At 45.3% G+C, this 27758-nt stretch overlaps 1 protein-coding gene across 1 annotated transcript in view; it reads left to right on the top strand.

Annotated features, from left to right (window-relative positions):
* The window catches only part of GRIP1 (glutamate receptor interacting protein 1), a 675191-nt gene that overhangs the window by 412478 nt on the left and 234955 nt on the right, over positions 1–27758 (top strand). Inside the window, 1 exon segment of the mRNA XM_030216417.1 lies at positions 5271–5351. Coding sequence (XP_030072277.1) covers positions 5271–5351 — 81 coding nt within the window.

Raw genomic sequence — 27758 nt, 5'->3', positions numbered from 1 at the left:
TTCAAGTCTTTGCTTAAAGCCCACCTCTTCAATGCTGCGTTCGGCACCTAACCCTTACCGTTCAGTGAATCCAGACTGCCCCAATTTGACTGCCCCGATCGGACCGACCGTTCACTTGTCTATTAGATTGTAAGCTCTTTGAGCAGGGACTGTCTCTCTTTGTTAAATTGTACAGCGCTGCGTAACCCTAGTAGCGCTCTAGAAATGTTAAGTAGTAGTAGTAGTAGTAGTAGTAATAGTTTATTAAAACTTTCTATACTGCTATATCTGACTCGCAGGGCAAAGTGGTGTGCAGTCTAAATAAAAAACTTGAATAGAACTCATTTATAAATTAGAAAAGAAATTCAATCAAACCAGAGAATCAATGAAACTGACAAACAGCATAATATATTTCTGTGTATATTTCAAAAACAACAAGGAACATTACAGTGCAAGAGTGTACCTCTCAGACAAGTCTGCCAGTCAGCCCTCCAAATGCTTGGTAGAAAAGTCTGCAAACCCTTTTTAAACTTGGGAAAAGACAACTCTTCTTAAAGTGTTAATGGAAAGCAATTTCATTTAGTAGGGAGCACAAAAAAAGAACATACAGTGGCGTGTCAATTCATAATCCATGAGTGATGGTCTAGGTAATATGAGTCGGTGATCATGGAAAGAATGGTATCTCTCCCAAATCTTCCTTGGTGAAAACCAAAGCAAAGAATTCATTTAATCTCTCCGCTATGGCTTTGTCTTCCCTTATCAACCCTCTTACCCCTCGGTCATCTAGTGGTCCAACTGATTGTTTTGCCGGCTTCTTGCTTTTAATATACCCAAATAAAAATTTTTCTATGTGTTTTTGCCTCCAACGCAATCTTTTTTTCAAAGTCCCTCTTAGCCTTATCAGCGCTTTGCATTTGACTTGACATTCCTTATGCTGTTTCTTAATATTTTCAGTCGGTTCCTTCTTCCATTTTCTGCAGGATTTTCTTTTAGCTCTAATAGCTTCCTTCACCTCACTATTTAACCATGCCGGCTATAGTTTGGTGTTCCTCCTTCCTTTTTTAATGCACGGAATATATTTAGCCTGGGCTTCCAGAATGGTATTTTTGAACAGCATCCATGCCTGATGTAAACTTTTGAACCTCGCAGCTGCTCCTCTTAAGTTTTTTTTTTCACTGTTCTTCTCATTTTATCATAGCCTCCTTTTTGAAAGTTAAATGCTAACGTATTGGATTTCCTGTTTATATTTCCTCCAAAGCTAATATCAAACCTGATCATATTATGATCACTGTTATCAAGCGACCCCAGCACCATTACCTCCTGCACCAGATCATGCACTCCACTAAGGACTAGGTCTAGAATTTTTCCTCCTCTTGTTGGCTCCTGTACCAGCTGCTCCATAAAGCAGTCCTTGATTTCATCCAGGAATTTTACCTCCCTAGCATGCCCTGATGTTACATTTACCCAGTCAATATCGGGGTAATTGAAATCACACATTATTATCGTGTTGCCCAGCTTGTTAGCCTCCCTAATTTCCAATAACATTTCTATATCCGTCTGTTCATCCTGGCTAGGCGGACGGTGGTACACTCCTAACACTATTCTCTTCCCCTTTACACATGGAATTTCAATCCATAGGGATTCCAAGATATGTTTTGTTTCCTGCAGAATTTTCAATCTATTTGATTGAAGTTCCTCCTTAACTTCCAACGCTACCCCTCATTTACGGAAAGGGTGGTGGAAGCGTGGAATGGCCTCCCATTGGAGGTTGTGGAAATGAGGACTGTGTCAGAGTTTAAGAAAGCATGGGACAAGCATTTGGGTTCCCTTAGGAAAAGGAGGAGTTAAGGGTTACGGAGGATGAGCTGATTGGATGGGCCATTTGGCCTTTATCTGCCATCATATTTTTATGTTTCTATGTTTGTATGTTTCTTTTCTCCTTTACCCATGGAATTTCAATACAAAGGGATTCCAAGATGTGTTTTTGTTTCCTGCGGAATTTTCAATGCATTTGATTCAAGGCCCTCCTTAATATACAATGCTACCCCTCCACCAATTTGATCTACCCTGTCACTACGATATAATTTGTACCCCAGTATGACAGTGTCCCACTGGTTATCCTCCTTCCACCAGGTCTCACTAAATTTTTCATTTAGTGCAATATATTGTAACTCTCCCATCTTATTTCTTAGGCTTCTTAGGTAATTAACTATTAATTATCTATTAACTATTACATATTGTGTTGACTTTGTAAGTAGTATACTATCAGGCTTATTTTCAAAAGAGAAGGGCATCCATCTTTCGACACAAATCAGGAGATGGGGGTCCTTCTCTCAGGGTCGCCCAAATCGGCATAATCGAAAGCCGATTTTGGGCATCCCCAACTGCTTCCCGTCGCGGGGACAACCAAAGTTCCCAGGGGCATGTCGGAGGCATAGCAAAGGCAGGACTGGGGCGTGCCTAACAGATGGATGTCCTCGAGCGATAATGGAAAAAAGGAGGGCGTCCCTGATGAGCACTTGAGCGGCTTGGTCCATTTTTTCTTACAACCAAGCCTCAAAAAGGTGCGCGAACTGACCAGATGACCACCGGAGGGAATCGGGGATGACCTCCCCTGACTCCCCCAGTGGTGACTAACCCTCTCCCACCCTGAAAAAAACAACTTAAAAATTTTTTTTTGCCAGCCTGAAATGTCATACTCAGATCCATCGCAGCAGTATGCAGGTCCCTGGGAGGGGAAGTATGTGTGTGTCAGCTGAGGCATAGTGAAGGCATGGACGTCCTTCTTTCAAACATTTTGGACGTCCTGAACTGCCCCCCCCCCCCCCCACACACACACACACACACAGGGACGGCCAAATTTCAAGGGAGTGGAGGTGTGGCCTAGTGGTTAGAGCACTTGCCTTGCAATCCAGAGGTGGCCAGTTCAAATTCCACTGCTGCTACTTGTGATCCAAAATCCAAATAAATAAAGGAGGTGTCAGAGGCATAGCAGGCATGGATGTCCTTCTCACAGAAACATCCAGGCATGGATGTCCTTCTCACAGAAACATCCACATTTTGGAAGTCCTCAACTGCCATCGCAGGAACGGAGGCATAGTGAAGGATGTCCTTCACCCATACTCTAAAAAAAAAAAAAAAAAAAAGATGTCCCTGACAAGCACTTGGACGTTTTCATCTGGACTTGATTTTTCTAAGGTTGTGGATGGCAATTTATTTAAGGTTGTAGACGGCTATTATACACACAGCTTGTCTGCATGTATGAAGCCGTCTTTGGCATGCGCAGAGCAGCCATGCATAATGCTTGGCTGCTCTGCACTGGCTTCCCCTCCTTAGGAAGGAAATCCTGTGCAAATGGGCTAACATTGAGCAGCTCATTTGCATGCGATTTCCTTCATGCATGCCCATTCCTTTCCAAATTGCTAAGGGATCGGTAAGGGAAGGGCTTTTTCCATTCAGTTAGTGCATCAGTTAGTTCACTGCAGTGCCCCCTAGGGTGCCCGGTTGATGTCCTGGCATGTCAGGGGGACCAGTGCACTACAAATGCTGGCTCCTCCCACGACCAAATGAGTTGGATTTGGTCGTTTTTGAGATGGGTGTCCTCAGTTTCCATTATCGCCGAAAACTGGGGATGACCATCTCTAGGGACGACCATCTCTAAGGTCAACCTAAATGTGGAGATTTGGGCGTCCCTGACCGTATTATCGAAACGAAAGATGGACGCCCATCTTGTTTTGATAATACGGGTTTCCCCACCCCTTCGCAGGACGTCCTGCGAGGACGCCCTCAGGAAAACTTAGGCGCCCCATTCGATTATGCCCCTCCACGCCATACTTTGTTTTGTTGCTTGAATATCTTTACTGCTGTAATTATCTGTTGCTTATGTTTGATTTATTCTTATTATACACTGCCTTCAGTGAATTCTTTCAAAAAGGCGGTAAATAAATCCTAATAAATAAATAAAAAAAATTTCCATATGTGGAATAGACACAAAGGATCCCTACATAGAAAGAGGATGGTATCAAATGACCTCATGGTTGTTGATGTGTTATGATGGGCAGAAGTGATGATTAGACAGTAACTCCAGCAATGGACAAAGGCCAGTGGCAGACAGGCTTTTTCTATCTTTGTCCCATATATGGCAAGGCAGATCAGACTGGGCTGGAGTGGGCTGTTTGTGTTGGCAATATTGTTTGAGTCTTTATGGGCCACATTCATTTTTAGGAAGGTTTTTTTTTTCTATACTGCAATGATGAATTTATACACCATGATATTATAGTCAGTGGTGAGATGTTTTGAGCACACAGTTTTTCCTTCTTTTTAATAAGCCCAGCCTTATTATTGTTTTTGGTTTAATCCTAAGCAGTGACATATTAGGGGTCAATTGGTGCCACTTTGCATGATGACATAGGTAGGGCAGGAGTAGATAGGGGTTCATGCCTACCTCCTTTAGGAAGCACAGGAGTTTGGATGGTAAGGAGTGGGGAGAGGTCCATCTGTTCTTTAGTCCTTCATTTCATGCAGGGGCAGAGCTTTATTAATGGTTAGGGATTTTGCACATTTAGGTCTACACAGTCCTGGGTGGGATGCATAGGTGCCAGCTCTGTGGGGTACTATAAGTGCTTGAGTACTCCCAATATTGAGAAAACTCCTTAACTGTGCATAGGGAAAGGAAGCTTCTGTTGGGTTTAGTACCCTCAAATATTTTGAAAAGTTGGCTCCTATGATGGGATGGCAGGTCGCTCTGGACCACCAGGGATTTCTGGTCTCTAGGGAGAGTTTAACAAGGCCTGTTGGATTACTAGGGCTTCCATCTCTTGTTGAGGCTCGAACAGGGATAGCACTGCCCCCTTTAACTTTAACCCATTGATACATGAAGTCAGGCTCAGTAGGACTCTAGTATAGGAAAACTACACCTCCTAGAGCTGTGATAATCTTTTTTGTAAAACTGGATCTTAAAACCTTTTTCACACATTTCTTCATGCAAAACCTCACATCAATGAGTTGCTTTGTATGATTTGCATTGGAGTAACTCATAAATGTGCAATCTAGGTATGTTTTTGTCATAGCGGGCTATGGATTTAAATTTAGTACTGCAAAGCCCACTTTTGGGATGTGAGTTCACAAAAAAAAATGCTGAAAGTTTGGAATTTTTGCATATTTCTCAGTGTTTTTTTTCATACGAAGCCCATTTTTCAAAGTGTCTTACCATTCTCAAAGTGAACCTTATTGACCTGTTTTCACTTGAATATAAAATGCATAATTCTGAATAGACTGTTTGTTCTCTTTAGAGTCTGTCATACCAAGCAGCGGAACATTTCATGTAAAGCTACCAAAGAAGCATAAGGTAGAACTTGGCATCACTATAAGTTGTAAGTATCTATAGTTATGTTCCTTTAACAAAAAAGACTAACCCTGTAGTCCCTCGCCCTCTTCCCAGCAAGCATCAGACAGAAAGGGAAGTAGGAGGTCACATGAATGAAATATAAAGCAGCTTCTGGGCCCTTTGGAAAATCATTTCATACTGAAATGAATGTTTTTATTAACTGGGAAGTTAAGACCTAATATTACTACATTGAAGTTAAGTAAAACCACTCCAAAGGTGAGAGACAGAGAGAGTGAGAAAGAGAAAGAAAAACATTCAGTTTACAGTAGTATGCTCTACAGTAAGAAAAATGTCAGTAAGTGCCCTATAGTCATAACCACACATCCAAATTACGCTGTAATTTGTGTTCATCTGACATGTGTAAGGTTCAGGCAGGTGACAAAGAGAGGTGCCCTAAATGCAGGCTGTCCTGCCCTTCTAACGAATGTTTTTAAAATAGCATACAACCCTGGCATCCAAAAGCAGATAGAATGATTGTCTAAAATATTTTGTGATAAGTGTGACTCTTACACAGAAAAAACGCACAAATGCAGAGTCAGAAAATGTCTGCAATGCAGTGATCCTTTACTGAAAGGTGAAAAACATTTATGCTATGTGACATGGTTGGCTAGGCCTAAAACATCTGAAAGGTATATCATTTATTACTGTGAATGTATGCAGAAGACAGGGTTACACATCCCCAATTCCATTTTTGCAATGGATCTTTACTATGAGCATGAGTGGGAATTCAAGGGGTTGAGCTGCCTCTCCATGTTCATTGGTTCTTTTATTGAGAAATGGTACAAGGACTACACTTTCACAGCTCACAATTCAAAAGGGTATGACAGCTATTTCGTTCCTATCTCCCATTAATCCCCTTTTCTGCAACCAGGCTGAAAGAAGGGGAAAAAAAGCTGGTTTTAGAAATCAGAAGTAGGTCAGGTGAATGAACATTTTAGCTGTAATGGTCTGATTGTTGCCACATATTATAAAAAAAACAGAGGGCTAAAAAAACAAGTGGGGGGGGGGGGGGGGAGTGAACGGATTTTTAAAAAAGAAATGGTTTAAGGACAGGGATAAAACAAACTGTGCATGCTCCTCCAGGAATACAGGGGGTGGTGTCAGAGGGGACAATTGATGTTACTTCCTGTAATGTGACACATCCAAGATGGAAGTGAATAGTGGAAGTGATGTTGAGGCATTCAGCAGCTGCCACCATCTTGAAAAAGGGGCACAGCCTGGGTGGATTTATGACATCACTTCCTGCCATGTCACCAAAAGAGGTGGGGTTTCAGGTGGGGTAATGCGAAAAAGGGGCAGGGTTGGGGTGGTGGTATGCAAATAAAGTTGAGCCTGAGGAGTTATGCAAAAGCAGCAGGACTATAATGTCACATCCAGGGGGAGGAGTGGGAAGTGGGCAGGGCTTGGGTGGATCCTCAATTCTGATTGTCTGATGCAACGAGAAGTAGGCATAGCCACTTGTTGAAAATATGCAAATTAGCATTGACAAAAGGGGGTAAGGTATACTACTAGGGTACACTGCAGGCCCTATTGAGTCTCTGGTTTATTCCTCACTTGATCTTAGTATTATCTTGTGCTACAGTCCAAAACAGCTTAAATTCTATCACCATTTTGGTTGCTACCATTTCTGCTACAATGTTACTACATTAGGTTATGCCCTTACTGAGTAATTTGCCAAGTGCATCAAACACACATAGCTTTAAACTATACAAGATAATTTTGTTTGTAGCTAATTTTCTTTCTGCATGCACAGACACCACAAACTGCTTTTTCAGGTTTGATCTGCAATACCTCTCTTGCCTTGTCTTTATGTTAATGGATTGAACGCAGCCTTCTCTGTCCTCTCTCTCTCTTCTGTTGCTTCTCTTTTACTGATCCTTTGGGAGAGCAGAAAACATGAAAAAGCAAAAGCACTGACACTGTTACATGCAACGTATGATAAGGAATGTTAAAGAGAATTTGAAAAGAAGCTTGCCTTGGAGGCAAAACCAAAAAGGGTGTGAGGGAATCAGATGGACTATTAGATCACCAAGGAGTGCACCCAGAGAGGACAAAGTCATAGTGGAGAAAATGAATTATTTGTTTTGGTCTTAACTGAGGAGAATGTAAGAGAGCTACCTGTGCAGAAAAGGTATTTAAAGGGTGATATAACTGTAACAAATCTTTGTGAACCTGAAAGATATAATAGGCCAAACTGAGAAGCTAAAGAGCAGCAAATCACTTGGGCCAGATGATATAAACTCATAATACAGAAATAATTCAAAAACTAAATTGGTTTACTGGGACAGATTCAACATGGATTTAGTCAAGAGAAGTCTTGCATCAGCCATCTGCTATACTTTTTTTTAAAGATGTGAATAAACTTGGATAAAAGTGAGCTGACTGATGTGGAGGGGCATTTTTGATATGATGTCTAAATCCTATTTTGGACATTTTGCAGAAAACGTCCAAAAATCCAGTAGTGAACATGGCCATTTTCAAACCAGAAAAACATCCAACTTTTTGTTTGAAAATTGCCATTTGCTAGACGTTTTTGTGCAAGGTTAAAACTCACAAAACCAAGGCATTGGGGTGTATGGGGAGTCAGCATTCTTACTAGACTGGCTACACAGACATCCCAGCAACAAGGGCGTAGCCAGACTTGATTTTATTTTTGGGGGGGCAGAGTTAACATGGGGGGGCACTAGGCATATAGGTGTGAGTAGTATTAAGGAGTATACCAAATAATGCCTTTGAATGAACTTTATGATGGATTTCTAAGTAAACAGTTCTGCATCAACATAAACCACATTCAAACTTATGGGACCTTTGGAAACACAGACATTTTTAAATCTCTTACTTCAGTCACTCACAGAACACAGACCAAACCTCACCAATTACAGAATAAAGGACCAAAAATTAGAAAAAGAAACACCAAGAAATCACATTCTCTATAAGCAGTACAGCACTGGAGAAATAAAAATAAAAATGCATTATCTAATGCAGGAAGCAAAATGCAGGATCACTTTCTACCCCAAAATAAAACCCACAAATAAATTATCTGGATACCCATGTTAAAAAACATGTGGGACGAGTAATGTAGCCTGTAAGGGGGAGAGTCACGTGATGCAGTTGGAGCGATAGCAACGTTTTGGTGCTGCTCCGCGGACCCCGCTCGCTCCCGGCGCCCTACAAACTGATTGACCTCAAAATATAGTAACCTCGTCCCATTAGAGTGTGGTGGAAGGTGCATGGACCCATTTCTCGTACCCATGCCGCTTGGAAGCACGAGGAAGAGCTCCAAAAACGAAAAAGAAAAGACCCTGGCAATGAGCGGCGAATCCAAGATGGCGGCCGCGTCGCCGCGAGGCGAGGCGGAATTTACCGCCAGACAGCTCTCACAACTGGTAGCGGCGGTGGGCACAGCACTAGAACCTCGATTTCTCACACTAGAGGGGAAGCTGGAAAAACTGGACAGCCGATTGGGAGAAATCAATAGCAGAACCGCGGAGGTGGAGAGGAGAGTATCTGAAATCGAAGAAACTTGGCAACAACAGGAACCAGAACTTTCCAACCTAAAAAAACGCCTGGCCGCCCAAGAGGAGAAGCTGGATGAGCTAGAAAACAGAGCCAGACGATGTAATCTTAGGCTGGTGGGTCTGCCTGAAACAATTCCTGATAAAAACCTGGGCACGCTGCTTGAAGATTGGATGTCTAAAGAATTCGCTATCTCAGACAGCAGAGGCCCATTGTGCATTGAAAGAGCACATAGGCTGGGGAAACCACGCCTAAATGGAGCTAAACCTAGAGTGGTAATTATAAAAATTCACAACTATATCCACAAAGAAGAAATCCTACAGGGATTCCGTCAGAAAAGAGATTCGCTTCACTACGCAGGTGCCAAGATCCGCATATTTCAAGATTACTCAGCCAGCATACAAGAAAGGAGAAGGAAATTTCATCCGGTGTGTACAACTTTGATCGAACAAAATACCAGGTTTATGTTGCTTTACCCAGCCACTCTAAAAATTATGGAAAATGGGAAATGGCTATCATTTACATCAGAGCACCTAGCACGGCAACATGTTAATCAAGAGCTGAAAAGCCAAGAAGCACCGGCTTGAACCAGTTTTGAACACATGGTGGTGAGCACATTCCGCAATTGCTTGAAATGTCTTGAGGGGACAAACAGCACTGTACAGACTTGATACACAGAGGTCATAGTTTATGTGTTTATTATTGCATTGTTGGGCCTGGGGGTGAGTGGGGAACCGGCACGCTGTGACTTTGCCTAGATGGGGTTCTCCATCTCGGGGTTAATCTTGGAGCAGAGGGGGGGGATAAGGGGACTGGACATAGGGAGGGAGGGAGGGAGGGGGGCGGGCAAGGATGGGAGGGCAGAGATAGGAGTGAAGCTACGTTATAAAATAGTGAAGAAGTTCTTAATAATGTTTGTTCTCACAAATGGAGTGTTTGGTACAATGGAAAATCTCCCACAGTTTGAAACAAATATCCCCTGGGGGAGGCTGGGCCCCTGGAGGAATATTTTGATGTTATTTATAATAGCTTCAATGAAACGCAGGAAAGATTAGTCGAACTAGTCTTAAGATATTGTCCTGGAATGTTTCAGGAGTCACATCACCTGTAAAACGATATAAAATTCTGACTCAGATAAAGAGACAAGGTATAGACATTGCATGCTTACAGGAAACAAAATTATCTGACTCAGAGCACAAAAAATTATGTCAGCGATGGGTGGGGGAAAGCCACTTCTCCTCTTCGGGTAATAGGAGGAGCGGGGTAGCAATACTTATTCGTAAGGGATTACCCTGCACAACAAAATTAATCCATAGAGACAATGAGGGACGTCTTGTGCTTCTACAAATAAATTACCAAGGGCAAAAGTTCTACATTTGTGCAATATATGCCCCAAATACATATAGCCCAGGTTTTTTCCAATCCCTTATAACTCTGGGATTACAACACAGCGATGCCCCCTGGATATGGGCGGGAGATTTTAACCAAGTGCTAAACCCCAATCTAGATAGATCCTCACCAACCGCCATTCCCGGGTCAGGTAAGGGAAAGGGGATACCAATGCTCTGCAAGCACCTCCAACTAATTGATCCGTGGCGCACCCTTCATCCCACAACAAAAGACTACACACATCAGTCTAAAGTACATTCCTCCTGGTCCAGAATTGACTACATACTAATATCACAATCTTGGTTCTTTAAAGTCCAGCAAGCCACTATTGGCCCGATGGAAATATCGGACCATAGCATGATATGGGTGGAGATCAATATGGGTGGCGGTAGTGGAGGAAGCAATAAATGGAGATTTCCTGCATACTTATACCAAGATAAACAATTGTTAGAACACATGCAAGTTAAATGGCAATTATATGAAGATACAAACTTGATCTCATGTGATTCCCCTACAATATATTGGGAAGCCTCTAAGGCGGTCATGAGGGGAGAAATAATAGCATTCCAGTGTGCTAGGAAAAAACGCCTGGCAGCCGGCATACTACAACTAGAATCAACTTATATAAAGGCCAAGAGGAAATACTTAAGTAACCCTACAACAATTAATAGAGACTTAATGTCTGCAGCTTTAGTCGCATTGAATTCCCTGATACATGAGCAAACAAAGAAACAATTAATAGCGCGACGTTTGAATTTTCAAAGATTTGGGAACAAGTCTGGGAAACTATTGACAAGGGTGGCAAAAGCAACTACCACACAGCGATTTATCCCCTCGGTTGAAAATGCTAAGGGAGACAAGTTTACTCAGTTACACGACATAGTGAACGCATTTCATGAGCACTTTTCACAGATGTACACTTCACAAAATAGGGTCCAAGGCCCCCTGACTAAAGATTACTTAGAGGATGCAAAAATGCCACGATTGCCAGAGGAAGCCCGCCAAATATTATCTAACCCTTTACAAACACAAGAAGTATTCAAAGTAATAAAAAATGTACAAATAGGGTCGGCACCGGGATTGGACTGCTTCTCCCATGAGTACTATAAAATGCTAACGCCACAACTATGTGGAGCATTAACCGACTACTTAGAAGCGGTGGTTGCTAGGGGAGCCTTTTCACCCAGAGAAAATGAGGCGTTGATCACCTTAATACCTAAACCAGGCAAACCCAAAGATCAAGTAGAATCCTATAGGCCTATCTCCCTCATTAATGTCGATGTAAAGATTCTATCCCGAATTCTAGCAAATAGACTGATGCATTATTTGCCAGTCTTAATTGGAGAACACCAGGTGGGGTTTGTAAAGGGCCGTCAAGCAGTTCAGCAGGTACGGAAAGCACTATTGGCAGTGGCATATGGGCAGGCTACAGGGGATCCTCTCATATTGGTTAGTCTAGATGCAGCCAAAGCATTCGACAAAGTTAACTGGGACTATATGTTCCAAGTACTGGAATATACGGGCTTAGACGGCTGGTTTTTAAAAGCTACAAAAACACTGTACAAAAATACCACAGCACAATTACTAATAAATGGTACCAGATCTAAGCCATTTGGAGTAGAACGCGGCACTAGACAGGGGTGCCCGCTTTCCCCTTTGCTATTTCTCATATATTTAGAACCGCTATTGCGTACCATGCTTTTGGACCCAGATATACAGGGAGTTACGCTTCATGGGACACTAATTAAAACCCTGGCTTTTGCCGATGATATGCTTCTCACACTCACCCAACCAAAAACTTCAGTTCCACGACTATTAGAAGTCATAGACGAATTTGGGTTCTACTCAGGATTGCAATTAAACTTGCAAAAATCACTGGCCCTTTCAGTACAGGACGCGGTGCAGGAGGAGTGGGAGGGCCCCTTTCCCTTTCAATGGGCACAGGATTCACTCAAGTACCTAGGGGTCAAGGTACCGAAAGATCTAACAAAGCTATATAAGGAAAATATGGACCCCTTAATGAGGCATACAGGAGAGGTTCTGCAGGGGTGGCAGGGTTTGCCTTTGTCTTTGAGGGGAAGAATTGCTATGTATAACATGTTTATATTTCCCAAATGGACATATACCTTCCAGATGATTCCTGCTGTACTGGGATATAAGGAGGAGAGGTGGCTAAAAAAAACCCTTACAACATTTCTGTGGCAAGGAAAGCGTGCACGTATTGGCTTACATAAACTTATGAGACCATGCCTAAAAGGAGGGCTGGGGCTGCTTGATCTAAAACTTATTTCAATTGCTTGTAACCTGAGACACTTATCAGATTGGTTTCGTTCCAGAGAGTTTTTCTCTTGTACGAAAGTGGAGACCAGGCTGATGGCCCCAATGGGATTTGCTTATTGGCTACAAGCCCCTCCAGAGGAACTCCCAAACCTAGGCTCATACAGGTTTCTATTGAACCCCTTGCGGAAAACATGGAAATGGTTGAGTAAAAAACATAAATGGAATAGTGGGGTGTCCCCACTACTACCCATTAAAGGTAACTTAGCATTCCCGGAGGGAGGACAATCTGTGTTGTTTAAGAAAGGGGAAATATGTGGCATTAAATATCTGTTTCAAGTAGTGTCGGAGACAGGGATTATTAAAACATTTCAGGCCCTGTGTACAGAGTTTGGACTTGAGCAAAAAGACTATTTTCAATATTTACAACTTAAACACTATATACGCACGTTGCCGGCCATGGCTCTTACCCAACAAATATGGGAATCAATGAGCGAGATGATGGGCCTAGAAGCACACCTAAAAGTGCCACTAAAATACTTTCACCATCATTTAAGAGACTTACAGGAAGCACTTGATTACGTGCAGGTGTCACAACAATGGCAGCAGGAGCTCCGATGGAAACTGGATCCAGAACAGATAAAACTGAGCTTAAAGAGTGTGTACAGTGTGACGGAGAATGTAACCTGGCAGGAAATGCATTACAAATTCCTCATGAGACTGTATATATCACCACACAGGGCCTACAAGGCGACTTTGAGAACAACAGATGACTGCCCAAAATGTGGAACAAGGGGGGCATCTCTGGGACATATGTTTTGGCACTGCCCAAGGGTAAAGCCCTTCTGGATAAAGCTTGGACATCACGTATCACAAATGTGGAACATACACTGGCAGCCAACACCGGGACAATTATTTGATGTCTTTAAAATTTATGGCAAGTCACCAGAGAGCCCCAAAGAGTTTTTGAAAAGAGTAATTTTGATGGGAAAACGTACCATATTGCAACTATGGTTACAATCAGACCCACCTGAAACACCGCAATGGCGCGGTGCTATGATGCAATGTTGCATGTTGGAAAAAAAAAAGTGGGAGATTTGGCCTCAAAGAAGGGAGACCAGTTCTGTAAAACCTGGCTCCCGTTTTGGGATACCCTGACACCCGTTGTGAGAAGTAGGATATTGAACTGTTAACAGAACTTGTAGCGGAATAGTTGAGGGGGGGAGGGGAGGGGGGAAAAAAATGTACAAAACTGATGACATTATTATATGTACTGTTTGCATTATTTGATATGATATGTCCAGTGTTATCAATAAAATGATATGGAAAAAAAAAAAAACATGTGGGACACAGTGGGCTCGATATTCAGATGTTCCTGGCCACCACTGAATATCAGCCAGAATGTCTCCAGTCACAGTGTTTAAATGTATTCTGCAAAGACGTGACATGTATGTTAGGCAGGTATTTGCTGAATAGCAGTTAGCATACTAGCATATATGCGTGCAAGTGGACACAAGTCTCTTGCCACACCTACTGTTGTAACCTTCATTGCCCTGCCCCTCTATAACCAACTGCCTGCACTAGGGTTGCCATCTCAAAAGAAAAAACTGCCACATGTATGTATGTTCTATGATTACTTCACAAACTTTACATAACAGAAATAGAGCTCTAGTAACCAAATCCTGCAAACAAAACACATTCCAGAACAAGAAAATTCAGTGAACTATCCAATATGGCACAGTAAAAGCTTTTACAGAGAACATACCCCAAGAAACCTTCCCTCCCGTACTCCCCTCCCTCCCTTTAAGCCCACCCACCCTTAGGTTTTGCCTTTGGGTTTAACAAGTAATACTATCTGCATGTAAGATCTAGATAAACAAATTTAAACAATCTATGATGCAGGCATATGCCCTAAATACATAATACTTGCTAGCAGTAATGAAACAGTGGTGGAATATTCACATAGCAGGCAGCCAACAGATTTATTTTCTACTGAAAATAATTAACTTTGTATGAACTTGGCGGCTAATACTGTGCTGCTTGTTATTTTATATTTTGGCAGTGTATTGTTTGCCTAATAAAATAACACTTGCAAATATTTTTCAGCCATAGCTTGAATTAATAAAAGCACATGATTTCGTACTTGAACACATTCATACATGTGATCTGACAAATGGAGAAGATAGTTCTGCACTATTTCAAAACAAGAAACCTGAGAAAGCGAAGCTGCTGGGCTAGAGGATTTGAGACATGACGTCTAAAAAAACTTTTCACACTTAATACAAATTTCAATAACATCTGTTGAGGGAAAAATAAGGCCACCTTCACTTTTCTGTGTTCTCAATGAACACAGTTTGCTGCCACTATCGTCACTCAAAGCGTTTTTGCAGGGCTCACAATACAGAGATATTTGCAACTTAAAAACAACATATCCAGCAATATATACAACAGTTTTTTCTGAACACATCGATAGATGGGCAGGTCTTGGGATATAAGTGTAAACATGGTCTGGTATTACACTTTTATCAGGATCAATGAGACTTTGTCCACTGATAGAACTCTTAAGGACAGATCAATGCTGGGGGTGTTACTTCAGCTATGTAATTGCTTGATATAGTTAAAATGGGAACAGTTTCCAGAGGTAGGCAATTACCTTGGAGAATACCTTGCAGATCATCACGCACAAGTATTTTTCTATATGCAGCAATGAACTGGGTTTACTTTAAAGCACACAGGAATCTCATTTGATATTACTACTACTACTTAGCATTTCTATAGCGCTGCCAGGTTTACGCAGCGCTGTACAAGTTTAAACATGGGGAAGGACAGTCCCTGCTCAAGACAGCTTACAATCTAAAGGTAACAAACTATGCAGTCAGTGTAGGTAACATGAATGGGGAGGTGGTTAGATGCCAAAGGCAAGGGAGAAGAGATGGGCTTTGAGTAAGGACTTGAAAATGGGCAGGGAGGGCGCATCGCGTATTGCAGGATTGCAGGTTTACCAATCAAGAAGTCATAGAGCATTAGCAAACTGTCAGTTCAAACTAATAAACCCCTTAAATCCAGTTTTATGAACTGAGTCTAACATAGACCTGTCGTGTCTGAACTCCTTCAAAGATGTCATAGAAGACCGTACAGTCAGCTGTGTTTGCTGATTGCAATGGAGCCTTGGAACTTCAATATTTCAAATTTCATAATGTCAGCACAGCAAAAAGGCAATTAAACATGGAAATAAATTTTAACAGTCACTTCACAGCCAACAAGTTAAGAAATGATTTACTCTAGTCTTACAAAAAGGACATCCCATCAAGATATGCATCACCATTTGGAAAATATTAAATGTAATTCAGGTCCAACTCTTCTACTGCTGCTTTCCCTTAGCATTCATTATTCCCAGGAGTCATCTATATACAAACACAAAGCCGACAAAGATTCCCCCCCCCCCCCCCCCACACACACACAATATATAAATCACAAAACTGGAAAATGATGGCACATTTAGACTGACTCTGGACTTCTGCATGAAGGTAGCTCTACCCTCATTATTTATTATCTTTTTTATAAATAGCAGTAATAAACAATATTAAGTGCATTTTTATAATATATCAGTGCATTCCACAAAAAAACAAAAGGAGAAAGTTCCGACAAACCATCATTCTCTTTTAATCTAGGCACAGGAAAAATATTTTAAATGCTCCCAGGTTTCAACCTAATTCATGTTTAATGTGGGATATAAGTGTCATAAATAAGTAAATAAATAAATAGATAGAAACTCTGAATGTTGAGCACCTGATTCTCATAACATGATGTCTGTTTTAGTGGCCCTTTGCCAGGAGAAAAATAATCTCTGCATGAATACAACACATACTAGGGTGTCCCTATAACCAGCCCCTCCACTGATTACAAGTCATAACAAATGCCTACTCTACCTATTGAAAAGTTATTCCATTATTATACTTCCTCTGTGTACATCCGAATGCTACAGAAACTGGCATGTTAGAAAATATAAGTGAGATCAAATAAAAATGCTACCAACAAAGAATGACAACGTGGATGCAACAGTCCATAGGTTTGCTTTCTTTTGAATGTATGAGAATGATGACTGTGCGGGGGAGGGGAAATAGATTAACCTCCATGGCTTCAGATTTTTTGGACATCATGCCATCTCCTGTTCTCAATCAAACCTCCTTGGACTGAGCCAGTGGTACTGCTGAAGAAGGCAGCTGCTTCCGGCTGCCCTGGTCTGTCTCGCTGCTTAGTCCCAATCACAGGAAGTTCAAAGGCGGGATGAAGCAGCAAGATGGACCGGTTGAAACCCTCTGCTCAATATGCAGCAGCAGCTAAGAAAGCAAATAGAATGTTAGAAATTATTAGGAAAGGAATGTAAAACAAAACTGAGAATGTTATAATGCCTTTGTATCACTCCATGGCACGTCAGCACCTTGAATACCGTGTGCAGTTCTGGTCACCACATCTCATAAAGATATATTGGAATTGGAAAAGGTACAGAGAAGGGCGATGAAAATGAGGGGATGGGATGACTTCCCTATGAGGAAAGACTAAAGCGGCTAGGGCTCTTCAGCTTCTAGCGGAGACAGTTGAGGGGAGATATGATAGAGGTTTATAAAATACTGAGTGGAGTAGGGTTAAATGGTCAGTATTCTCAATGGAGAAGGGTAGTTAGTGGGGTTCCCCAGGGGTCTGTGCTGGGACTGCTGCTTTTTAATATATTTATAAATGACCTAGGGATGGGGGTAACTAGTGAGGTAATTAAATTTGCTGATGACACAAAGTTATTCAAAGTAGTTAAATCGCGGGAGGATTGTGAAAAATTACAAGAGGACCTTACGAGACTGAGAGATTGGGCTTCTAAATGGCAGATGAAGTTTAATGTGTGCAAATGCAAAATGATGCATGTGGGAAAGAGGAACCCGAATTATAGCTTTGCCATGCAAGGTTCCACGTTAGGAGTCACCGACCAAGAAAGGGATCTAGGTGTCATTGTTGATACGTTGAAACCTTCTGCTCAGTGTGCTGCTGAGGCTAAGAAAGCAAACAGAATGTTAGGTATTATTAGGAAAGGAATGGAAAACAAAAATGAAGACGTTATAATGCCTTTGTATCGCTTCATGGTGCGACCGCACCTTGAATATTGTGTTCAATTCTGGTCACCACATCTGAAAAAGGATATAGTGGAATTAGAAAAGGTGCAGAGAAGGGCGACGAAAATGATAAAAGGGCTGGGACGACTTCCCTATGAGGAAAGGCTAAAGCAGCTAAGGCTCTTCAGCTTGGAGAAAAGAAGGCTGAGGGGAGATACAGTATGATAGAGGTCTATAAAATAATGAGTGGAGTGGAATGGGCGGACATGAAGCATCTGTTTACGCTTTCCAAAAATACAAGGACTAGGGGGCATGCAATGAAGCTACAAAGTAGTAAATTTAAAACAAATCAGACCCATTTCCAAGCTCCAGCTTCTGTCTCCCACCTGCTCCCCTGTCAGCCTCCAGCCCCTTTTCCTATCCCCACCATCAGACTGGTCTCATCACCCCCCTTCTCCTACTTGCCCAGTACCAATCTATCTGTTGTGGAGTGAGGAGCGTCTTTCTTCACTCCAGCCACTTTGGCTGATAGAACCACATAGGAGTTGAAAACAGCGAACAAGAACACACAAAACAGCAAGTAGAGACTCTGATTTTGGCATCTATGCGGTCATAGGCGCCCGGTATCAGAGGCTTGGGGAGGCTAAGCCTCCCCAGCCAAACGATCCGATCCTGATGACGTCACGCGACGGTGACGCCCACACGATGACGGCGACGCCCACAGGACCGGACCCAGTTCCACTCGGCCCAGGCAGCCGCAGCCAGGATCTGTTCTGGACCAACGCCGACGACGCGAGTCCGCGACCACACGCCCAGCCCATCCCATCATCAGCCCAGGCCCAGCAGTTGTCGCGTTCCGCCCGCCTGGGGCTTACCGCGCTCCAGGCTTTCACACCAGTGCGCCGCGGACGGTCCCATGCCTCTGGCTCTGCTGCAGTGCTTCTTCACCTTGCCCTCGCCCTCAGGCAGCCAGTCAGGACGCAGGAGTCAGCTGAGCCTTCCCTACGAGCGCTCGCTCCCGTCCCTCATAGGCGGGAACGTGCGGGAGGGGCCTCACGTAGGGAAGAACAAGAAGAGAGATAGAGTGTCTCTGGTGATGTTCCCTCCCACTTCCTGCCAGAAAAAATTGGCAGTGGGCAGGCGCAGCGCGTTGGATTTTTGAAGAGAGAGGAGAGAGACAGAGGTAGGTGCTGCTGAGTTAGTTGACTGAACCATCCATAGAGTTTATTAGAGTAATAGTTGTTCCTTCAAAGTTCAATCAGTTCCCTGTGCATAATCCCATAGTCTTTTATGGAAAAAGCTGCGGGGAAGACACCAAAAACACCTACTACACTCCACTCCCAACAGGATTTCATTTGCATATTGCATTACTTTTACATTCACCTCAATTCCATTGAAATCAACAATGGGTAAAACTCCTTCATTCAGAGACATGTAAAAATAATTAATATCACAAAACTCGTCAATGCCTTAGTAAGTTGCACGGCAGGAGGAACTGCAGATATATGTCCACATGAGAGAAAAATCTCATTCCCATCTACAAATGATCTCCATACTTCTTCCAGAGCTCTCCCTACTCCCTTTCAGGAGAAGTTAACATTCACACAGCACTGACAATACACATCACTTTTACATATACAGTGCAAATGCTAAGCCCTACATTGCCTAAACAAAATTAACACACAGGACCATTTACTGCCTCTGTTTTTTAAAATAAGTGAAGCCAAAATAAAAATAAATACTTTGTTTCATGCACATCTCTTTTGTTTAAACATAACTAAATGGGCTATAGCTCCTAATGCTTTTTCCTATATTGTTTGTGATGATGACTTAGACTGTGATGTGTGATCTCAAGTTTTTGGATACAGGAATTTGCCCATCAGTGCCGTAGCGAGGGCGGCTGACACCCGGGGCGGGTCGCCGCTGTGCACCCCCCCCTGGGTGCAGCACGGTGCACCCTCCGGAGCGCGTACTTACATAGGGAAGCGGCAAGGGGCGGGCCGATCTGCCCTGAGTGCACGTCGCTGGGAGCTGCGTCGGCTCCGCTGGTTCCCTGCTCTCTCTGCCCCAAAACAGGAAGTAATCTGTTCCAGGTCAGAGGGAGCAGGGAACCAGCGGAGCCGACAACCCCCCCCCCCCCCCCCCCCCAGCGGCATGCACCCCCTTCCTACGCCACTGTTGTCCATTATTAACCCTCAGGACATTTCAAGTCCATTTTTGATATTAATTTTGGCTATTTAATAGTGTGGAGTTTTGGGGGGGGGGGCTAGATGATGTTGCGCCAGGCCTACTACGCCTTATATAGTCCGATCATCTTGGGCTGGCTGGGTGGCGTTACTGAACCCCCCTTTTTTCTCCACTCTATATGCTGAAAGAAGATTCACATTTAACTGTGGATGATGATTATAACTTGTTCCTGTATCCTGTTTTATACACAGGTAGTGTGAGACTGTGGCTTTGGAGTTTCAAATTACTTGCAAGCTTGAGTGCATCAGTAGTCATAAAGATGACTTATACTGTGCCAATATTGAAATTTGAAAACTCTTATCTCTATCTGGTTGTTAATAAAATGAGCTCATTGTGAATACTATCCAATCCACCCTAAAAGGATGTTTTGTGGCTGTACATGAGAATTGTGATATGATCCCTTATGTCATATTGTTGACAGTCTGTGATGTTGTTCGTTTGGGTGGTATATTGGTGTATTAGGGTCTGCCCAGTGTAATATTTATGGAGGTTCTGAGCATGCTTTTGCACAAGTTTGTGCATAGTGTTTTACAGTTGGGATTGTTGGCCTTATTGAAGTGACAACACTTTAATTTAATTTTAGTTTGTCATAACACCAGTCTGGTTTGGTTTTAGAATATTTTGCAGGATCTGGTGTTGAATTGTTCCATAGATGTGTCTGTGGTTGAGTGTTGGTTAAGTGCTTGAAATAATTGAGTTTAAAAACTTAAGCCTGAGGAGCTCAAGATGGCGGACAGGGAAGGAGCTCAGTAACGAGCTCCTGAAGCCCTGAGGAAAGTGGGCCCACCTAGACCGTCTGGGCAGTCCTCTGACCGGGCCGAGACCAACCGGATTCGGTTGGGAGCCGACCAGTGGAACGCTGGTCCGCGACGGCCTCACGGAACTCCAACACGGAAGATAAATCCGAGGCTGATTGCGGCTGCCTACCCACCTCGGCCTAACGGGAGACCGCCACGAGGCTGTGCTCCCGCGATACAATTCTGGTGGTCCGAGGTGGCGTTGGCGGAGGCTGGTGCCTGTCGCGAGCCCTCCCTGCAGCGGGACCGAGTTGCTGCCCGCCTGGGACCCCAGCTTCCATCAGCGGCTCACTCCTACTTGGAGGGAACAGAGCGGAGAGCGCGGTGGGACTGCTGGAGCCTGGGGGTCGACTGCGTATTCTCTCCAGCCTCGGGGTTTGCGGCAGCGCGGCCACGACGTGCTGTGACAGCGGACGCGCGGGCAGGGCTTCCCGCCGACCCTTCTCGCTTGCCCTCTCTTCCACGCTTGCTGTTCCGGCGCGGGTGGGCGTGCGGGCGGCCCGGGGCCGATCCTGGTTGTCTGCTGCTGCGTGGCTGCGGCCTATCCCCATCGCCATCGCCCATCTGGCGGCCCGCGCTGGTCGTGCCCCAGGGTCCTGTGCGCTGCAGCCGTGCTCCCTTCCAGAACGGCCTGGACGCGGACTGCAGACCACGGGACTGGGATCCATCCTGCGGTGGTGTCGGGGTGTGACTTGCGCGGCCGGCCGACAGGAGCGGGACAGGAGCTGCGAGGAGGCAGAGTCCAGCAGCCCCAGCGTGTTCCGGCCTGCCCATCCGGTGACCTATGTGACCGGGCTACAGGGACAGAGGCCGAGGGGAGGCAGAGTTGCACTGGCCTATTCCAGTCTGCCAACCTGGCCTGTCCAGTCCATCTCTTCCAGCCACCCAATCCAGTTTCTCCCTGTTGTTCCAGTCCACCTGATCCAGCTTCTTCCTGCGTCCTCCAGTCCGCATGATCTGGCTTCTTCCAGCTTGCTCCAGTCCACCTGATCCAGCTTCCTCCTGCTTGCTCCAATCCGCATGATCCGGTTTCCTCCAGCCTGCTCCAGTCCTCTTGATCCAGCTTCTTCCAGCTTGTTCCAGCCCGCCTGATCCAGCTTCTTCCTGTCTGCCCCAGTCCGCATGTTCCGGCTTCTTCCTGCCTGCTCCAGTTCGCCTGACCCAGCTTCTTCCTGCCTGCTCCAATCCGCCTGATCCAGCTTCTTCCTGCGTGCTCCAGTCCGCCTGACCTAGCTTCTTCCTGCTTGCTCCAGTCCGCCTGACCCAGCTTCTTCCTGCTTGCTCCAGTCCGCCTGATCCGGCTTCTTCCTGCCTGCTCCAGTTCGCCTGACCCAGCTTCTTCCTGCCTGCTCCAATCCGCCTGATCCAGCTTCTTCCTGCGTGCTCCAGTTCGCCTGACCCAGCTTCGTCCTGCTTGCTCCAGTCTGCCTGACCCAGCTTCTTCCTGCCTGTTCCAGTCTGCCTGATCCAACTTGTCCCAGTCCACCTGATCCAGCTTGCTCCAGTCCGCCTGATCCAGCTTCTTCCAGCTTGTTCCAGTCCGCCTGTTCCAGCTTCTCCCTGCTTGCTCCAGTCATCCTGCTCCACTTTGTTCCAGTCCGCCTGATCCAGCCTCCCTGCTTGCTCCTGACCTCCTGCTCCAGCCAGCTTGCTCCAGACTGCCTGATTCAGCCTGCTTCCGACTGCCTGACCCAGCCTGTTCCAGCTTCTCCCTGATTGCTCCAGTCATCCTGCTCCACCTTGCTCCAGTCCGCCTGATCCAGCCTCCCTGCTTGCTCCTGACCTCCTGCTCCAGCCAGCTTGCTCCAGACTGCCTGACTCAGCCTGCTCCCGACTGCCTGACCCAGCCTGCTCCAGACTGCCTGACTCAGCCTGTTCCAGCCCATCTGCATCAGCTTATTCTAGATTGTCTAGCCTGTTCCAGTCTGTCTGCTTCAGCTTGTGTAGTCCGCCAGCTCCTGCTTCAAACCATTCCAGCTTGTTCCAGCACTACTGCCGTGCTCTCCACCCCTCTCACCGCCTGTTACCCAATCCACCTGCTCCTGCCACTCAACCTGCCTACTAGCCACTCACCCGATAGACTACCACCCACCCCGAAACCTGTCCGCACTCACCTGCTCCTTCCTGCCTGATACCCAATCCACCTGCTCCTGCCACTCAACCTGCCTACTAGCCACTCACCTGACAGAATACCACCTCCCAGCCCATCTCCCCACCAGCTCATCACTCCCTTCCCCGACTGATCACCCTCACCACCTGCCTGTCTCCCAGCCCACTGACCTGCCCTGTGAACACCTCAGTCACTACCCATGGCCCCCATCCACATCCTATTCTTTGCCCTGTCCCTCCCCAATCTTTTCCCCCTCCAACCGCCATCTACCACATGATCTCACTACCCATCCCTGTCCTCTTCCGTCCTCCTCGCTACTCCAATACCCTACCTACCCCTGTCTCCCACCACCTCACCATCCCTACTGTCTTCCTCCTCCTTCCTAGCTCTCAACCTTCAACACCTCCTTCCTGCCATGAACCCTTCCCCTTTCTTCCTAAGCGCATCCCGTCTTCGTCGCCTTCGTCGACCTTCCTCTCCCACCCTTCTCCGCACTGTCTTGCTCCTTCTCCTGCTATCCGCGGGAGACATCAATCCCAACCCAGGTCCCCCACACTTCTCCTCCCCCTCACCTCATCTAAGCAAACGTTCCCACAATAGCTCCAATCTCATCTCTATCCCCCTCCTCCCCCCTCCCCTTCTCGTGCGCCCTGTGGAACGCCCACTCCATCTGCAACAAACTTCCCTTTACCCACGATCTCTTCATCTCCCATTCCCTTCAACTACTTGCCCTAACTGAAACCTGGCTCACCCCCGACAATTCTGCCTCAATCGCAGCCCTATGCCACGGTGGATATCTTTTCTCCCATTTGCCCCGCCCAGCTGGCCGCGGTGGCAGCGTCAGGCTACTACTTTCGCCCTCCTGCAGTTTTCAACCTCTCCCCCTACCTCAGTCTCACTGCTTCTCATCCTTTGAAGTTCACTCCATCCGTCTATTCCACCCACTGCCACTCAGAGTTGCAGTCATTTACCGCCCCCCCCCCCCCCCGATAAATCCCTCCATTCCTTCCTTACCGACTTCGATGCCTGGCTCACCATTTTTCTCGAGCCCTCATCCCCATCCCTCATTCTTGGTGACTTCAATATTCACACTGATAACCCATCCGACTCATATGTTTCTCAGTTCCTCACTCTTACCTCCTCCTTCCACCTCCAACTGAGCCCCACCACCCCTACTCATAAATCTGGCCACTGACTTGATCTCGTCCTCTCTTCCACTTGCTCTCCCTCCAATTTCTGCGTTTCAACTCTTCCTCTCTCTGACCATCACCTAATCACATTCACACTTCAGCACCCTCCCCCTCAATCTCGCCCCACACTAACTACTACGTCCAGAAATCTCCAGGCTGTTGACCCCCCCACCTTATCCTCTTGTATCTCTGACCTCCTCCCTTCCATCTTGTCCTCCAAATCTGTTGACAAAGCTGTCTCCACTTACAATGCCACTCTCTCCTCTGCTCTTAACACCCTTGCACCGCCCATCTCCCGTCCCACAAGGCGTACCAATCCCCAGCCCTGGCTGACCCCTTGCACCCAATACCTTCGCTCCTGTGCCCGTTCGGCTGAACGCCACTGGAGGAAATCTCGCGCCCATAATGACTTCATTCATTTCAAATTCATGCTATCCTCCTTCCAATCCTCCCTATTCCTCGCTAAACAGGACTATTACACCCAATTGACTAATTCCCTCAGCTCTAACCCTCGTCGTCTCTTTGCCACCCTCAACTCCCTCCTCAAAGTGCCCTCCACTCCCACTCCCCCCTCATTCTCTCCGCAATCTCTGGACGACTACTTCCGTGACAAGGTCCAGAAGATCAACCTTGAATTCACCACTAAACCTTCTCCTCCTCCTATAACTCACTCTCTCAACCAACCTACCCAGGCCTCCTTCTCCTCTTTTCCTGCTATCACCGAAGAGGAAACCGCCCATCTCCTCTCCTCCTCGAAATCCACCACCTGTTCCTCAGACCCCATCCCCACCAACTTACTTAACACCGTCACTCCTACTATCACCCCCACCATCTGTCATATCCTCAACCTCTCTCTCTCCACTGCAACTGTCCAGACACCTTCAAGCATGCCGTGGTTACACCACTCCTCAAAAAACCATCACTTGACCCTACCTGTCCCTCCAACTACCGCCCCATTTCCCTCCTACCCTTCCTCTCCAAGATACTTGAACGCGCCATTCACAGCCGCTGCATTGATTTCCTCTCCTCTCATGCCATCCTCGATCCGCTTCAATCCGGCTTTCGCCCCCTACACTCGACAGAAACAGCACTATCTAAAGTCTGCAATGACCTGTTCCTCGCCAAATCTAAAGGTCACTATTCAATCCTCATCCTCCTCGACCTATCCGCCGCTTTTGATACTGTCAATCACAACCTACTTCTCGACACACTGTCCTCCTTTGGGTTCCAGGGCTCTGTCCTCTCCTGGTTCTCCTCTTATCTCTCCCATCGTACCTTCAGAGTGCACTCTCATGGCTCATCCTCCTCCCCTATCCCGCTCTCTGTTGGAGTCCCCCAGGGTTCTGTCCTTGGGCCCCTTCTTTTTTCAATCTACACCTCTTCCTTAGGCTCCCTAATCTCTTCTCATGGTTTCCACTATCATCTTTATGCTGACGACACCCAGCTTTATCTCTCCACACCAGAAATCACTGCGGAAACCCAGGCCAAAGTACTGGCCTGCCTATCCGACATTGCTGCCTGGATGTCCAACCGTCACCTGAAACTAAACATGGCCAAGACGGAACTTATTGTGTTCCCACCCAAACCCACTTCTCCTCTCCCTTCACTCTCTATCTCAATTGATAACACCCTCATCATCCCTGTCTCATCTGCCCGCAACCTTGGTGTCATCTTCGACTCCTCCCTCTCCTTCTCTGCGCATATCCAGCAGATAGCCAAGACCTGTCGCTTCTTCCTCTATAACATTAGCAAAATTCGCCCCCTCCTCTCCGAGCACACCACTCGAACTCTCATCCACTCTCTCATTACCTCTCGCCTTGACTACTGCAACCTACTCCTCACTGGCCTCCCACTTAGCCATCTATCCCCCCTTCAGTCCATCCAGAACTCGGCCGCACGTCTTATCTTCCGCCTCAACCGATATACTCATATCACCCCTCTCCTCAAGTCACTTCACTGGCTTCCGATCAGATACCGCATACAGTTCAAGCTTCTCCTACTCACCTACAAATGCACTCGATCTGCAGCCCCTCCTTATCTCTCTACTTTCATCTCCCCTTATGTCCCCACCCGTAACCTCCGCTCTCTTGACAAATCCCTCCTTTCAGTACCCTTCTCCACCACCGCCAACTCTAGGCTTCGCCCTTTCTGCCTCGCTTCACCCCATGCTTGGAACAAACTCCCTGAGCCCATACGCCGGGCCCCCTCCCTACCCATCTTCAAATCATTGCTCAAAGCCCACCTCTTCAATGTCGCCTTCGGCACCTAATCACTACACCTTTTCTCAGGAAATCTAAACTACCCCAACTTGACATTTCGTCCTTTAGATTGTAAGCTGTTCTGAGCAGGGACTGTCCTTATTTGTTAATTTGTACAGCGCTGCGTAACCCTAGTAGCACTCTAGAAATGTTAAGTAGTAGTAGTATATAAATCCATTTTTACAAGCACATAGAAGCATTACTTGTCAATAATCAGCAGCATCAGCAGCCCTTCCTTGGGATTCAGTCTCTTCTCCACCATGACAAATTTATATACCGAATATACTGCAAGAAAACTTTCACTTGCTAACCTTCAATCTCACTAATTAGAGTGGTTCTTGTAACTTTTCAAATTTGGGATGGAACACCCTTCGCTCCCCTAGAGTAGATTTATGGTATGCACAAGTAAATAGGGTATTTTAGACTTTCAGATCTATAGTCTTCAACCAGAATATACTAAACATTGACTTCTGTGCTATGAGTCTCTTTGAAAGCCCTATTAATTATGCCCCTGCTGCCGCCTCTTTTCTCTTTCTAAAGGCCCTGGGACTTGAGACTGAGGATCCTCTGCTGGTGACCCTCCTGACTCAGAATTTGAGTTCAGATCATCTCAAACAAACCCAGGCAGTTACTCAAAACAACATGGATATTAGAAAATATTTTGGCGCAAAAGCCCCAGTGAGCTCTGGACAGTGCACTCCAGAGAAAACAAGTTCTGGAGAGAATGAGATGCCAAGTGATTCTGAGCAAGATTCAAATATGTCATTGGCTGGCTGCTCTAGCAACATCTTAGTTCCTAATCCACAGGAAGAATTCTCATCAAATCAAAATCAGCCTCAAAATCTTGCAATTTCAACTGAAAAAAATCTTGTCCTTACTCCTGTATTAGATCTTGGGTCAGAGACTGGAAAAATTTAAAGAAAAAGCTTCAGAAACATGTAGATTCTGATATATATAAGCAGTCTTCTGAAAGATGGCATTGCCTCAAAAAATCCAGACAAGTGGGCTCTATCGCAACACAGCTCTCATCTTCTCACAAGAAAACAGTAGAAGAAAATAGAGACTATACTCTAAAAATTACTAATTTACTGCTTTACTTGGCCAAACAAGGAATTGCACTGCGCGGACATGATGAAAGAGAAGAATCAGCAAATCGTGGAAACTTCCTGGAATTGTGCAATTTGTTCTCAAAATATGATGAAGCATTTGCAAGAAAATTGAAAGGTTCTTTCAATCTACTGGGCCACAGAACGCAAAATGAGCTACTACAGATTGCAGCAGATTTAGTAAAAGCTAAAATCATTCAGAAAGTGCAGGAAAGTGGGTTCTTTACTCTTCTTGTTGATGAAGCACGCAGTTTCAAGCAAGAAGAAATGACAGTGTGTGTGAGATATACAGAAAATCTGGAAATAAAAGAACGCTTTTTGAGATTGATCGATTGTTCTGAGCGAGGAGATGCTAATGCTATCTATCAGCACATTAAACAATTCTTACAAGTATCAGGAAT

This window comes from Microcaecilia unicolor, chromosome 10 (assembly GCF_901765095.1).
Source record: "Microcaecilia unicolor chromosome 10, aMicUni1.1, whole genome shotgun sequence".
NCBI lineage: Eukaryota > Metazoa > Chordata > Amphibia > Gymnophiona > Siphonopidae > Microcaecilia > Microcaecilia unicolor.
This window is presented reverse-complemented; position numbering and strand designations above follow the sequence as displayed.